Here is a 14605-nt window from a genome sequence, read left to right as displayed (position 1 = left end):
TTATGCTGAATCTATGGAGTCACTAGGAGACCCAAAACACACTCAGAGAAACAGAAGGGAACAGAAAGCCTAGAGAGAATAAATGTCTCAGGACAGAGAAAGATGCACACAGGGTGAGAGCTTCACTAGCCACTGCCTTTAAGGCTCGTCAATGGTGCCCGTATTCACCATGCCACCTTGTTCACACCTAGTGATATAAACTCCTATGGGCAGAAGTGGAAACCAAACACTTCGTGACTTGCTTTATTGCAGTATTTGCCTTATTGCAGTGGTCTGGAACCAAACCTGCAGTATCGCTGAGGTCAGCCTGTACACACTTTACCAAGGTATCTGATCACTCACCCCTAGTTCTTGAAATATTCCCTGCACTTGTTTTTTGAGTATTCTCTCCAAAAATGTTTACACTGCGGATCTTTGAGTGATGAATATTAATGTTTTTTATTAAACCCTCACATTTGAATAACAATTTAAATGGATATAAAATTTTAGGTCCAGTACCTTAAAAATACTGTTTCCTCACAGCCAGCATTGCTCTTCTGAAGAGTAAGGTCAATGATTCTTGTTCCTTTATACAAGGATTGACTGTTTAAAAACCTTTAGATTTTTCTCGTTATCCTTGATACTCCTAATTTCAGTATATGTCTAGATGTGGGTACTTTCTTCTTTCCTGTTTGGCACTCTATGGCCCTCTCAATCTTCAAATTTTTTCTTCTTCTGACCTCATTTGTTACTTGAATGTTGGCACATCCTACTTCTGTCCCTCATCCCACTTACATCTGCATTTATTTTCTATTTATCCTTTTTTTTGCTGCCTTCTGGAAGAGTTTCTCAATCCAACTTTTCAACTCACTAATTCATGCATCAGCTGTATCCACTCTATTTTCATTCCATTTTATTACATTTATTTTAAATATTATATTTTTAATATTTCTACGTGGTTAGTTCTGATTCTTGTACCACACTGTCAAAATCTTCTCTTTTTCCTTTTAACGTTTATTGGCTTTATCTTAGATTGTTATGGTCTTATGTAATCCTGTTTATTTTCTTTTAAACCAGTGGTATCTCTTAGCTGCTACTTTGTTTTGGCTTGGGAACTCATTCACCTGGTGGTAAGGGTTCTGAGTGATAGAATGCACTGGGGAAGGGCTGAGGGCCAGCCCTCTAGGCAGCCTCAGCACTACAAAACCACAGTTCATTATTTCAGTTCCTTATCTACCAAGTAATCCTTCAGGTCAGGGCTTCTCCTGCAGATACTGGACACTGTGGGAGAAATGGCAATTTCCTCAAGTAACTTCATAGAGTCCAAAGCCTAGATTGTAACCCATCAGTACCACCAGTCTGAAGGGGGGAGGGATGAATAAATAATGCATAGCTAGTTAATCCTTACCTGTTTTTCCCAGATCTTCACCCCAAAGGAGTTTTTGTGCTGCCCTGATTTTGTCTGTGAGGACACCTGCAGCACTGTTCGCTGTACCATTACCTGCTGCGAGAAAGCAGGCAAAGGCAACTGGTTTTCTCCAATTAATCTGCTCCAACACATTCAGCCAGCCACGCATTCAGTCAGCCACACCCTTACCAAGAACCACTTCAAAAGAGCCCCCATGTCCTCTGGGAGTTTTACCTTTTTTTTTTGTTTCAATTGTTATCTAAGCACATTAAAAGAACATTCTAATCAAAATATAACAGAACTTTACATGGTTTTATTTATACATTACTGGTAAAGAAAGCAAACTTTATATAAAAAGTTTTATACAAATAGAAAAGTCCTTGGCTAGGTACAGCCATTTATGTGTGTGTATACACCCAAACATACAAACACAAAGTATTTTACATCATTATAATTATACATATTTACAGATACACTATTTAAATTATTTTACAATTTACCAAATTGAGGACAGGCAATTAGAAAAGCAAATAAAAATGGATGAAATGAACTAAATAATGGTTAAGCTTAAAATTCTACAAAACTATTTTAAAAAATCTAGAAAGAAAGTCATTTCTTTGAAATATCAAAACTAAGGTTTCAATACTGTTTTGTTGTTGCTTTTATCTTAATAACAAGTTCTAACCTGTTTAAAAATAAATATCATGACCAATAACAGATAAGCAAATCAGACTGATGTCAGGAACAAGGTGCACATGCTGGCTTGAGATTAAGAGTCAGCAAGTTATGACAAATGCAGATTATTATCTGGTAATCAAATGTCATAAAACTGCCCTCTCCTTCCCCATTAAAAACATGAAGAATTCCAAGCTTCTGTGTAGTTTGCAATATCAATTAAGACTCCAAGGAATTCAGCAACTTATCTGTAATGTAAGAAAATGCTAAAGTTATGATTCTATTTTTCTGATATGACCATCTCATAAAGTGTTGTTCTTTTAAATGAGTTCTCTTAGATAATAAATATTGGTGGTTAAAGAACTAGCTTTTTATAGACTCAGTTTGATAACTTTATCCTTACACTCTGATTTTGATAAGAATGTAATGAGACTATAGTACCTGAAGGAAAAAAAAATCAGTTAAGAAACAAACTAGGGATTGGGATTGACATATATACACTAATATGTATAAAACAGATAATAAGAACCTGCTGTATAAAAAATAAATAAATAAAATAAAATTTAAAAAAAACAAACTAGGAATGAAATAACTCACTATTTGTGCTATCATGCAAGCAAATAAAATCTCAAGTACCAAATCCATTAAAAGATTGTAGATTTGTAATGGAATTTGGAAATTTCAAACTAATAAGTGTCATTTCCAGATACAAGTTAGTTCGTTCATGAAGGGAACATTATCTTCAACAAGAGAATGGAAGTCATATTTTAAGATAACGTTCAAATAAAACAAAAAAAACCTCAGTTTAATTTTCTAAAGGCAGTGAAAAATTTACAGCATAGTGAATCTGAAAAAAAAACAGGCCATTTTGCATCAAACTATTTTTTAAAGGTTCTTTAGAATAAGCTTTTTCTTCAAATTCCTCATTATGCAATCTTACATTCTGAATTATATAAACAGAATTTTAATGTCAGAGTACACTACTAAATATCTTTTGAAGATTTCATTAACAAACTAGTTACTTTGAGAGGATACTGAAATTAACAGATTATCTAAAGACAGTAATTTACACTGGGTTTAGAAACAGATTTTTATAACTCAAAAGTATTCAGAACCCTTCACAATGAGATCAATGTCCAAATATGGTTCTTCTTCAGAGTTAGTTTTATTTAAAGTTGGGCATTCTGGATTCAAATAATTATGACTACAAATCAACTGAAAAATAGTGATATGTTAAATATCTTTACAATCTTCCTTACATAAAAGTCCAAAATATCTAAGCAATTGGCTCAGGTCTTATAGGAAATACCTGATAAACATTATTGCCTTAATAAACCCGTGTAAGAATGGCTTAAAGAAACATGTCTGTGAACATTATTAATAATGTAACATGGTAAATCATGTCACCTCTTCAGATGCCAATGGACTTCACGTTTATAAATGTATGTTTTGTATTTTAGCACTCCTAATTAAAAATGTAAACTATGTTAAATTACGACTGCACAGATTTCACTGGCTATGAAATATAATGCTATTCAAGAATGTTTTCTTGCCTTTTTTTTCTTTTTTTGGCTGAGCCATGCGGCACACAAGATCTTAGTTCCCCGACCAGGGACAGAACCCAGGCCCCTGGCAGTGGAAACACAGAGTCCTAACCGCTGGGCCACCAGGGAATTCCCTCAAGAATGTTTTGTTTTTCTTCATCGATAAAAATTTATCATCAATCATCAAATGGATTTCCCGCCACTTTAGACTCATCAACACTCAGAAGGCTAAGGAGAGATGCTGATCTGCACTGCAGCAGGTCTCACTGACCACGTCCCTGTGGATGAGGAGCCTCAGAAGCCTGCACGAGCAAGCATTCTCCAACCTGTGACTGAAACAGGAACTCAGCTGGATGTCTCTCACCCACCACTCACATCTTCAATGACTAACAGGCCATTAACTGCACAGGTACAGTGTCAAACATTTACTTTACTAGCCTACCGTAGTGTAACCATTAACTACCTGCATTTTGACTTTTCAAAGAGCTTCATTAGCTGCTGGAATCTTTCTGAGACCTGAAAAATTTTAAATGAGGGTTAATTATAAACATCTCAATATATATTTTTTTATCTTTGATGAATATTTTCACAAACCATCTAAAGACAGAGTAAGTTACCCTTAATTATAAAGGTAAAGTAATAGTTAGAAAAACAAAATATCTTCATAATAAAGGCAATTGCTAGTTTAACTTTTCAATATCAAACTTTCTTAAACAGGCAAATATCATTACAAAATTGCTCAAGATCAAATAAGTAAATGGCAAAACAACAGAATAAAGAATTCGGATTGTTTCAGACTTCTTCCACGATCACCAAGTTTTTAACAGTCTTTTTTTTTTTTTTGGCTGCACCACGCAGCTTCAGGGATCTTAGTTCCCCGACCAGGGACTGAACTCAGGCTCTCGGCAGTGAAAGCATGGAGTCCTAACTACTGGAACACTGGGGAATTCTCCAAAGAGCCATACTTTTAAAGAAGTTGGCTAACAAATAGCTATATATTTTAAACACATTAAAAATCAAACCTAAATATTTAGAGTAGTAACATCTGTGAAACTATAGAGATGTAAAACTGGGGTAGTTACCTGATACGGATTTTTATTCAACTTGGCAGCTAACTGAGAAAATGTTTTCAACGACGGCCCTTTTTTCTGACACTCCAATAAAATTTCCCGGTCATCATTTCTGAAGGGGGAAAAATGTTATTTAGCTTTTGTAGGTTCGAACAGAAAGGTAACAAAAATTCCATTGCCTTACTATCTACCAATAAGAGTTGACATTTTTATTAAAACCCATAAAAAAAGAACAAGTGTGTATACTAAAATACGGACAATGGTTATCTCTGAGACATAAGATTATGGATGATTTTAATCTTTGACTTCATACGTATTTCCCAAATTTTCTAAAACAAATACTAATGTATGTTTCTAATGACAAAATAAAAGATTTTTTAAAATTCTACTTGTAGTGTGTATAGTACTTTAAAAATTAGGGCCCAAACGTGATCACAGACCTGATAAGTGAGAAGAACCAAAAAGTAACACAGAAGCCAGACCTTCTAATCCCCAGACCTCTGCTTCTTCTACACGGTCTGAACCAATGTGCGTTATTATAGTCTCTGAGATTTTACCATCTGCAGGTTGCCCGAAATGAAGGCATAGAGGACTGAGGTCTTAAACAAAATTGATCACCAATTTCAACAAAATTCATTCTCTCTCATTATGCACTCTAGCCGGTCTAGAGATCATGCACCTCTGGTTCAATGGTTCCCAACTGTGGTCACCTTGACATCCGAAATGGGGTCTTTAAATCTGCATTTCTTAAAAATCTCACAAAGAAGTCAAAAGTACAACCTGTTTTTGAAGCTTCTAATTTCGGGGGGAAAACTCAAATTACAAACACCCACACTTTTTGTCCTATTCACTACCTGTCATTCCTCCTTTCTAAAATGTGCGTATACACACACATTACAAACGAAAGAATTTTTCTTTTTCATTGAAAAGTGAAGTTAAAAACATAATGAAAAGTTCTGTCCACGGTGCTAGTACACATTGCTGGTTAAGAGCCACTGCTCTAGACTGTTCTACAGTACAGCTGGGTTGTATCCTAGAACGTATCTTCTACCAACTTTGGCCACTTTTGAAGTAAGTCATCACTCCCTATTTTAAGATGGGACAAAACTATGATGACATGACAGAACAGATTGCTGGTATCTTAAAATTTCCTGGTGATTTAATAGTCTCATTAGATTCTTACCTTGTCCACGAAACTATAATTTCTCCCTTCTTTTTAATAACATTCTTTGCAGAAAGGCCTGTAAGAGAAGTGGCAGATGCTGCTGAGGCATCCTTAGTCCCTGGGCTTTCCTTTAATGACGAGGGATCTTTAGTTACTACAGGGGCCTTTTTCTTACTGGCTTTCTTTCGGTGAGCATCACCATTCTCACCAGAATCTTGGGTAATTTTCTTAGTCTTTTCCCTGCCGGTTAAGTCTGCTTCCTTCCTCTGTTTTTTCTGAGAAGCATTTAGATCAGAAAGATTTTTCCTCTTTTTGTGAGCATTATCCAAAGCCCCAGGCAACTCTGAACTACCAGAATTTGATGCCAGCTCTGATTTTAAATCAACCTTTTTCACTTCACCCGAACTGGGAAATGCCGAGGTTAAATCGATACAGGCTTCCTCAACAATGCATTCCAAAGGCCTGTTTGCCACTTGCACCTTTTCTTCCTTTGAGTTATCTTCATCTACACATATCACCTGACACCCCAAGTCTTCAACAGCCAAAGCAGGACAGTTACCTTCATTTTTACTGTCACTTGAAACATCTTGTGTCAAATCAATAAAAGCATCTACAGTATCAGGCTGCATATTGTCCAATACTGGAGCATTTTGATCCACACTGCTTCCAGAACATCCCAACTGCTCAATATTTAAAACTGTTACTTCTACGAATTCCCCCAACTTTTTGGTCTCGGTGACTGGATCTTTTGTGAGGTCTATATATGCGTTTGGAAGATGATCCTCGACAGAATGTGGAATTGCTTCCATTGGAGGCAATTCTTCAACGCTTTCAGGTACTTTTGGCTCCCATACTTGATGCAACTTGAAACATTCTTCAACCACTTCAGTACTATGAACCACTTTACCTGAAGCATCTTTAAGAAATTCATATATATCGGGAACCTCTGTTTGTATCGTACAGTCCTGCTCTTCATGAACTGATTTACTGCTATCAACATTTTTACTGGAAATTTTCAATTCCTCCACAGATTTAAAAACTCTGTACTGACATGAAATATATTTTTTCTCCACTGTTTCATCAGCTTCCTTTTCCACTCTTGGCAAAGATTCATCAGCCACCATATTCTGTTTATGACTAGGGGAGGTAGATGGTGCCGCACGGCGTATTTTCACAATGAAATGATCATTGGACTTTTCCATTATGACAGCGTGCATGGGTAGATTAGGGTGGTACTGAAAGCCTGGAGCAATAGACCGGCTTGTCCATGATGAAGAACAACTTGATTTACTGCTTGAATTATCAGACTCCAGGGCTAAATGAATGTCCTGTTCAGATGCATCCTCTTCCTCAAGTAAGGCATCTTCACTAAAATGGGCACTAATAACTTCTTCGGGCGTTGAATTAGACGAAACATCTGACTTTAAGAAACTGAGATGACCATCTGACTTCAGAGGTGATGGTACTGTTAAAGAGACTGCTAGATCTTCAAGAAGTATGGAGGAAACACAGGGCTTACTCTTTTCTGAACTACATACATTATCTTTACTTAAAGATATGTTAGTGGACACTTCAAACATACAACTTTCATCCAACACATCAGGATGAACTGGCAATGAAAGCCCTGAAGACAGAGACGGACCTTTCTCAGATGACAATAATGACCAATTATCATCACTAATCACCTTAGGACAGGGAGAAACCACCCCTGAAACGAGCTCTTCCGTTGTACAAACTGGTAGAGATTCACATTTAAGAGTCTCTAGCATCTGTTTCGCTGGTGTCTTTAACTCCCACTCACTTTTTTCGTTACAGTTAACACTGTTGTCCAAAAGATCAGAACCTTGCAACAAACTTTTAAATATTTCTCCCATCTGTGCATCACTCACTAAATTAAAAGTAAGGCTAGATGCTTGCTGCTCAGTAAGAATCTCAAAACTGCGTTCTGGCTTCAAAGCAGCGTGCTGGGATGCCTGTGAGTCCTCTATGGTACTGCCTTCCATTTTTCCTGCCTTCGGGCAGTTTGGTTCCAAGGACGCCTCTTCAAATTGAGGGTTCTTAATATTACCAAAGCAAGTGTTAGTACTTTTTTTAATGTTGTGCTTTACTCTGTTAATACTGGAATTATTTTGCTCTTGATGTTTTTCCTCCGATTTTTTACAACCTACTAAAGACTTAGAGTAACCAGAATCTTCTGATTTGGGGGGTTTCTCCTTCAACATTTCTTTGCTGGAGCTGCCTACATTCCCCTTCTGACAATTTGAATATTGTGCTTTCTCTTTATTTCTCTTTTCAAGTTTTCCTTCGTCACTGTCACTGCCAATGTTTATGGAGTCACAAAACTTTGCTAAGATTTTCTTAAGCGTTGTAAACAAGTGATCAAGTTGTTCATCTACAAACTTCCACAATTTTTTTTTCATATCTGGTAGCTGCTGTTCAAATAAACGATCCACGATGCCATTCTTTTTAACTTGCTTAAGTTTGGATTCTATAACATCACAGAGATTCTTCTGTAAAGTAGTCACTGACTTAGAGATTTTGGATAAGTCAAGGTGTTTAATTAGTGATGTAAAACTCAAAATTGCTGACTCAATAATTCTATGAAATTGTATTAATGAAAATTTTACCTTGAATTTCATATAATTTTTCCTTACATGTTTTCTTATCATTCGTAACATGTGCACAACCTCTCGGACAGAAGAGGGTGCAGCAATAATTGGCACTATTTTTTCCAGGCTGGAAGTGCCCACTAACCTATCTTTCTTCTCTGTTTTTGAAGATCTGCTAGATTCAGTTCGTCTTTTATTCCATTTGCTTTTGGTCTGATGGATTTTTATAGAAGATATCTTCCTACTGTCTTTATCCAAATGCACAGTGCTTTTCCTACTTCCTGGGTTAGTTCTTGTGTTCTGCACTTCAGCAGAAGCTCTTGGGTTGGTACTTTTGTCAAAACGTTTTTGTGGTTCAGATTTTTCACTGTCGCTTATAATTTCTCCTTCTTCTAATTCATCTGAAGATGAATTCTTGTGGGAGTCTGCTTCTGTAAATTTGTCAGATTTGCAAATTGGCTTTTGATTTTCCTTATTGAGATCAGACTGACTCTTGGAGGCAGAATGAGCTAAATTTGGTGGAAACACATCTGTGGAAGAAAAAAGCATATTATAGTCACATGACTACCGAGTCTTTGTCATTTAACATTTCCATACTAAATATAACAAAAAATTAAATGTTGAGGCAATTTATTATTTTAACAGCTTTTACACTATTTACACTATATTACCCTAACACGTACTCATGTCATGAGTCTCAGAAAGTGCTTGACAATAGTGATAGTATAGAGTTTGGTCATTTGGATAAACAGCAACCAACTGTTCAGGTTTCTTTACTTGATGTTAGCAGCATCACCTACTCTATGCCATTTGATGATGGCTTTTGGACAACAAAAATATACCTGAAAGCAAGCAAGGAGTATTTGAGACAATCTGTTCTACCATTCCCTTTTGTTGTATAATTAAGAATTACCTAAATCTAGACTAAAGGCTCAATGTACATTTCTAGGTAACAACAAAGGTCTGAATAATAATTATCAAATAAAAAGCACTAACAAAATAATGTCATTTGCAGCACCATGGATGGACCTAGAGATTGTCATACCGAGTGAAGTTAAGTCAGACACAGAAAGACAAATATCATACGATATCACTTATATGTGGACTCTAAAAAAAAGGGTACAAATGAATTTCTTTACAAAAGAAAAGTAGAGTCACAGATGTAGAAAACAAACTTATGGTTACCAGGGGATAGGGCAGGGAGGAATAAATTGGAAGGCTGGGATTGACATATACACACTACTATATATAAAATAGATAACAAATAAGAACCTGCTGTACAGCACAGGGAACTCTACTCAGTACTCTGTAATGGCCTATACAGGAAAAAAATCTAAAAAAAAGAATGGATATATGTATATGTATAACTGATTCACTTTGCTGCACACCTAAAACTAACACAACACTGTAAATCGACTATATGCCCATAAAAATTTAAAAAGTAAATAAATATCAATAAATAAATTAAAAGCACTGATTCATCTTGCTGACATATGCTACACTCTCACAAAAATATAAGTTATAGGAGATAATATAAACTATTACCTTTATGACTGTTATTATACAATGGAACTTGAGATGGGCTTTCCAGTCTAAGAACTTTTGCTACAGGTCTCACGGGACTATTCAGAGGACTGATGGCTTCTGGAATAGGTCTCAGCTGATTAAGGTCAATGCTCAGAACCGAGTTCTCATCGTCGTGATATACTGAGTTTGCTTCACCAATTTCCATTCTGTGGTCCGTTAACTCAGTCTGCTGAAGTGAAGATTCTGGAGTCTCTTTAGGTAAGCAAGGCTCCAAGTGACAAGACTTACTCTCAACCAGTGGTGCATCTACAAGAGAAGGCTCAAGGTTTGGTTTACCATCTTCTGAAAGGACTGTTGGCAAAATGACAGCTTCTTCAATTGAAGGCTGCAAAATGCTTTCATTGGATTCGGTCACTTTGGTTGAAAAAGGCTCCTTCATTTCTGTATCTTCGGAAATACTACAAGAATTTAAGTCATCCTTTCTTTTGGTATCCAATTCCAAACCAAAGTTTTGAGAAACATTTGTTTGTACTGTGTCCATTACCACAGGAACTGCTGCCCTGGCACCATTAATGGTCTGTTCCATTTCTGTTGATGATGGAAACAAGGATTCTGTTTGTTGCATTTCCACAGATGCTGAGAAGGAAATCTCTGTGCCACAGATGGACATATCACAATGCACAGTATCCGCAACAGATTTAATGAACAAACTATTTTCTTCTTCTATTTTCCTTTCTGAAACACTGGTCCTGGGTTCAGATGCTGCTGTAAGAGCATCCTTTGGTTCCAATAACTCTGATTTGGTTTCCTCTGTGATCTGTTCACTGACAGAGGGAATACATGTCACAGTTTTAGCCTGCACCAAGGACTCCAAATCACATATGTCACTAGATTTGGGAGTATCGGTTATTTTATGCTGATTTTCCTGAGAAACAGGCTGCTTTTTAGCAGGAGAAAGAGTTAAGTTCAATTTTTCCATAAAGCTTAACTTTAAGTCTTTGTTTTGTGTTTCATTTGAACCATTCTCAGCTTTAACTGCTGGCTCTTTATCATCCACTCCTTCAGAAACATCATTATTAGAGACTTCACCGTTATCATTTTTTGGCTCATTCTGTCTCTTTAAATCTGTAGCGGTTTTCTTAGTCTCTCTGTTTGTCTTCTGCAGATGTTCTGCAGGTACTCTCTTTTCATTTCTCATATGCTTATTTTCTTCTTTGCCCTCTTGTTCTCTTTTCCGCTTATCTTCAGTTCTATGCCTTTCTACCTTTAAAGGTGCATTTTCCCATTGGTGCACAGCATCAACTTCCTTAGAGTCAACATGTTTGTGAGTTCTATTGGTTGAAAGAGAGGACGGACATCTTCCTTCTTGAAAACTATGATTACTCACAGCCCTGTCTCTTTTACAATCTTCCCGGCCTCTTCTCTCTTCTGGATGGTATTTACTTGAATTATGAGAAGATTTTGCTAGTTCCTTCTTGGAATAAGGAAGCAATGCTCGTTCAGATCTTTTCCAATGATCCTGGTCTTTTACTACTGACTTAGGTTTTTGATCAACTTTCCTTTCTTCTTTGTCTTGTGATTTAAGTTCTTTTCTATTTATATTTTGTGATCTTTCACTTTGTCTTTCGAGTTTTTTGTCACTTTGAGATTCTAGTCGAGTGTGTGACCTGTCTCTAGAGCTTTCTTTCTCCCAAGAAGAGCTACTGCGTTCATTTTTATAATCCAAATCTGTGTTACTTTTAAACTTTGAATTTTTGCTTTCAGCCTTTGGTTCACCTTTACTATATTTCTCAGGACGTCCTTGTAGCCTCTGACTGGCCTCTATGTTCCTCGGTTCACCATCACCACAGCTAGTGTTCAAGTCTTTTCGTATTCTGTCAGTCCCTCTGCAGTACTGGCTATGTCTACTATCTTTCCTTCCTCTTCTGTGATCCTCACTGGAACTACCCTCACCAATCTGATAATGGGAACGTGACCAAATGCCATTGGTGGAGTGTTTTTCAACAGATGTAGGCAAATGTGAAGCGCCCTTTTTTTCAGAATGTGATTTTCCTTCCTTTTCGAGGTATGGCAGTGAAGTGCTATAATGTACATCTTTAGAAACATCACTTTTCACTCTGTGATCAGTCTTTGAACAATCATCCAAATGGAGAGATCTGGATTTAAGACCTTTTGTTTTAACTATATCTGGTGTCCTTGAAGTTTTATGAGCATTTCGAAGATGTGGAAACTCAGACAATCTATTGAGAAATAGAAATTAACACCAAAAAAACAAAGTTAATTCCTTTTTAATAACCCAAGGTTTAATCACATGTGATACATTTTAAAACTGGGGGGCCCACATACTGGCAAAACTAATTTTACTTTGTATAAAAGAATGAGTAGTAAGAATTTACCAGCTTCCAACTAAATGAGCCAGTTTTTAAAACAAGGAACTCTTTCATTTGCTTTGCTCAAAGCCTGGAGGACCTCTCAGTTCTATCCCAGCATTTGCCAATGTCTTTCAGATTTCCTTCACTACAGGTGCACAACTCTCAAACTAACCACAAATTCACTTCTTTTAGAACGAGTGACATTATCTTCTTGCCTTCACTCTAGCCCAACTGAAACATAAGGGAAAGTGAAATCTTGCTGGAGAACAGAGACGATCAAAATACAACTCTATGTAGCTCCCTGTCCTAGTTTTCTGTTTCACCTACAACCCCACAGTAAAAGCCAAAGCGTCAATAGCCATCTTAAAGTGTTACATACTGTGCAAAAAGCAAAAGGAATAGAGAATTGTGATCCTTTCCTAGAGGAATGGTATGTATTTATTGTTTAAAATAACTCCTAAGGTTTTCAGAAAACTGGCAGTTTTCCTAAAAATAAAACGTAAATAGCTCATTTTAGCTTTTTGTAATAATATAGCCATCTTCCTGAACTTTTATAACTTCCCTGAGTTTCCATAAATCTACGCCTAATCAGTACTAAATGTGTAGAGAACATCGTCTCAGGAATAAGGGAAGATTTTTATAAAACAAGAGGACACAGGATACATACCACTTAAGGCAATGTGTAGACCTTATGTGGATCTTGTTACGGGCTGAACTGCGTCTCCTCAAAATTTAATCCCCAGTACCTCAAACTAGTGACCTTATTTGGAGACAGAGTCTTTGGAGATAATCAAGTTAAAGTGAGGTCATTAGGGTGGACCCTTATCCAATATGACTAGTGTCCTTATAAAAAAGGGAAATTTGGACAGAGATATGTACAAAGCAAAGACTTTATGAAGAGACACAGAAGAAGGCAACCAGCTACAAGCCAAGGAGAGGCCTGGAACAGACCCATCACACAGCCCGCAGAAGGCATCAATCATACTGACACCTTGATCTTGGACTTCTGGCCTCCAGAACTGTGAGAAAATAAATTTCTGTTATTTAGGCCACCCAGTTTGTGGCACTCTGTATGGCAGTCCTAGTAAACTAATAAATAAACTCAAAAAAATAAACATGAGGAAATACCTTTGAGACAACTCGGAAAATGTGAACACAAAAAGCATTAACCATAAAAAAAAAAAAAACTGATTGAATTTCACTAAAATTTAGAACTTTTATTCCTCACAAGACAATAAAGAGAGTGACAGATAAGTCACAGAATGGGAGAAGATGTCTGCAATAAATTTATCCAACAAAGGACTCACATTCAACAAAGCACGCACACGTGTAACATACGCCATACTTATTAAAATGTAAGGTCCTAAAAGATAGTTCTAGCCCACAGAGCTCGTAATACACATTTAACGTAACTCCACACCAAATAAAATATTATCAAAAGTTTTGTTTTATTTTTTGTTGTTGCTATTTGGCCGCACCATGTAACATGCGGGATTCTAGTTCCCCAACCAGGGATGGAACCCGTGCCCCTGCAGTGGAAGCATGGAGTCTTAACCACGGGATCGCCAGGGAAGTCCCAAAGGTTTTATTTAAAAAAAAACCTCCACATTAAACACTTTCCAGAATTTACACTTTAAAATTTTTATCTTATATCAATATTTCCATTTTTTCTATTAAAAATGAACTTTCAGCAAAATGATAAACATTTACCATTAGAGTACTAGGTGAAGCTCACAAATAAAAAGCGCAAATATTTGACAGAATGTTTATTAGATAATGTATCAATATAACCACGTATAACAATCTAATGAAATAACACATCATTTATTCACCGAGTTTCTCTGAATTTTCACTCTATTCAAACATTATATCCCTCCCCTAAAAGATTCAAATATATATAAAATTTCCCCAACACTTCAGGAATCAATCTTATACTTGTTGCACCTTGTGGGATTTAGATTAGTAAACATACGCAACCATCTTTATTTTCAAAAGGCCTAAATTGCATATCATATGGTCCACACATAGGATTATCTTCTTTCACTCTTTAAACATTTATTGCACATGGTAGATACTCAATAAATGGTGAGGACACAAAGACATGGTTCCTGCTCCCATGAAGTTTACAGTTTAGTGGAAGAGAACACTAATTAAGTGATCCCATTCATGATTTTTTAAACTGCAAGTGTAAATGAAGCTACAAAAACGAGATCTGACCTAGTCAGTGAGAACAAATGTCCCACATGAAAAGGATGC

General features: G+C 36.5%; 1 protein-coding gene across 3 annotated transcripts in view; it reads right to left on the bottom strand.

The window, feature by feature from the left end:
• Positions 1 to 36: 36 nt before the first annotated feature.
• The window catches only part of CASP8AP2 (caspase 8 associated protein 2), a 41219-nt gene continuing 26650 nt past the window's right edge, over positions 37 to 14605 (bottom strand). Inside the window, exons 7-11 of one of the 3 annotated variants that reach the window (XM_060030230.1) lie at positions 9996 to 12217; positions 5860 to 8980; positions 4689 to 4788; positions 4070 to 4122; positions 37 to 2310 (exon numbers count right to left, since the gene is read on the bottom strand). In XM_060030230.1, coding sequence (XP_059886213.1) covers positions 2307 to 2310; positions 4070 to 4122; positions 4689 to 4788; positions 5860 to 8980; positions 9996 to 12217 — 5500 coding nt within the window. In that variant the 3' untranslated portion in view covers positions 37 to 2306. Of the gene's footprint in view, positions 2311 to 4010; positions 4123 to 4444; positions 4789 to 5859; positions 8981 to 9995; positions 12218 to 14605 lie in introns of those variants that run through there. The other 2 variants (XM_060030229.1, XM_060030227.1) reach the window with 2 other exon arrangements.

This window comes from Delphinus delphis, chromosome 14, assembly GCF_949987515.2.
Source record: "Delphinus delphis chromosome 14, mDelDel1.2, whole genome shotgun sequence".
Taxonomy (NCBI): Eukaryota; Metazoa; Chordata; class Mammalia; order Artiodactyla; family Delphinidae; genus Delphinus; species Delphinus delphis.
This window is presented reverse-complemented; position numbering and strand designations above follow the sequence as displayed.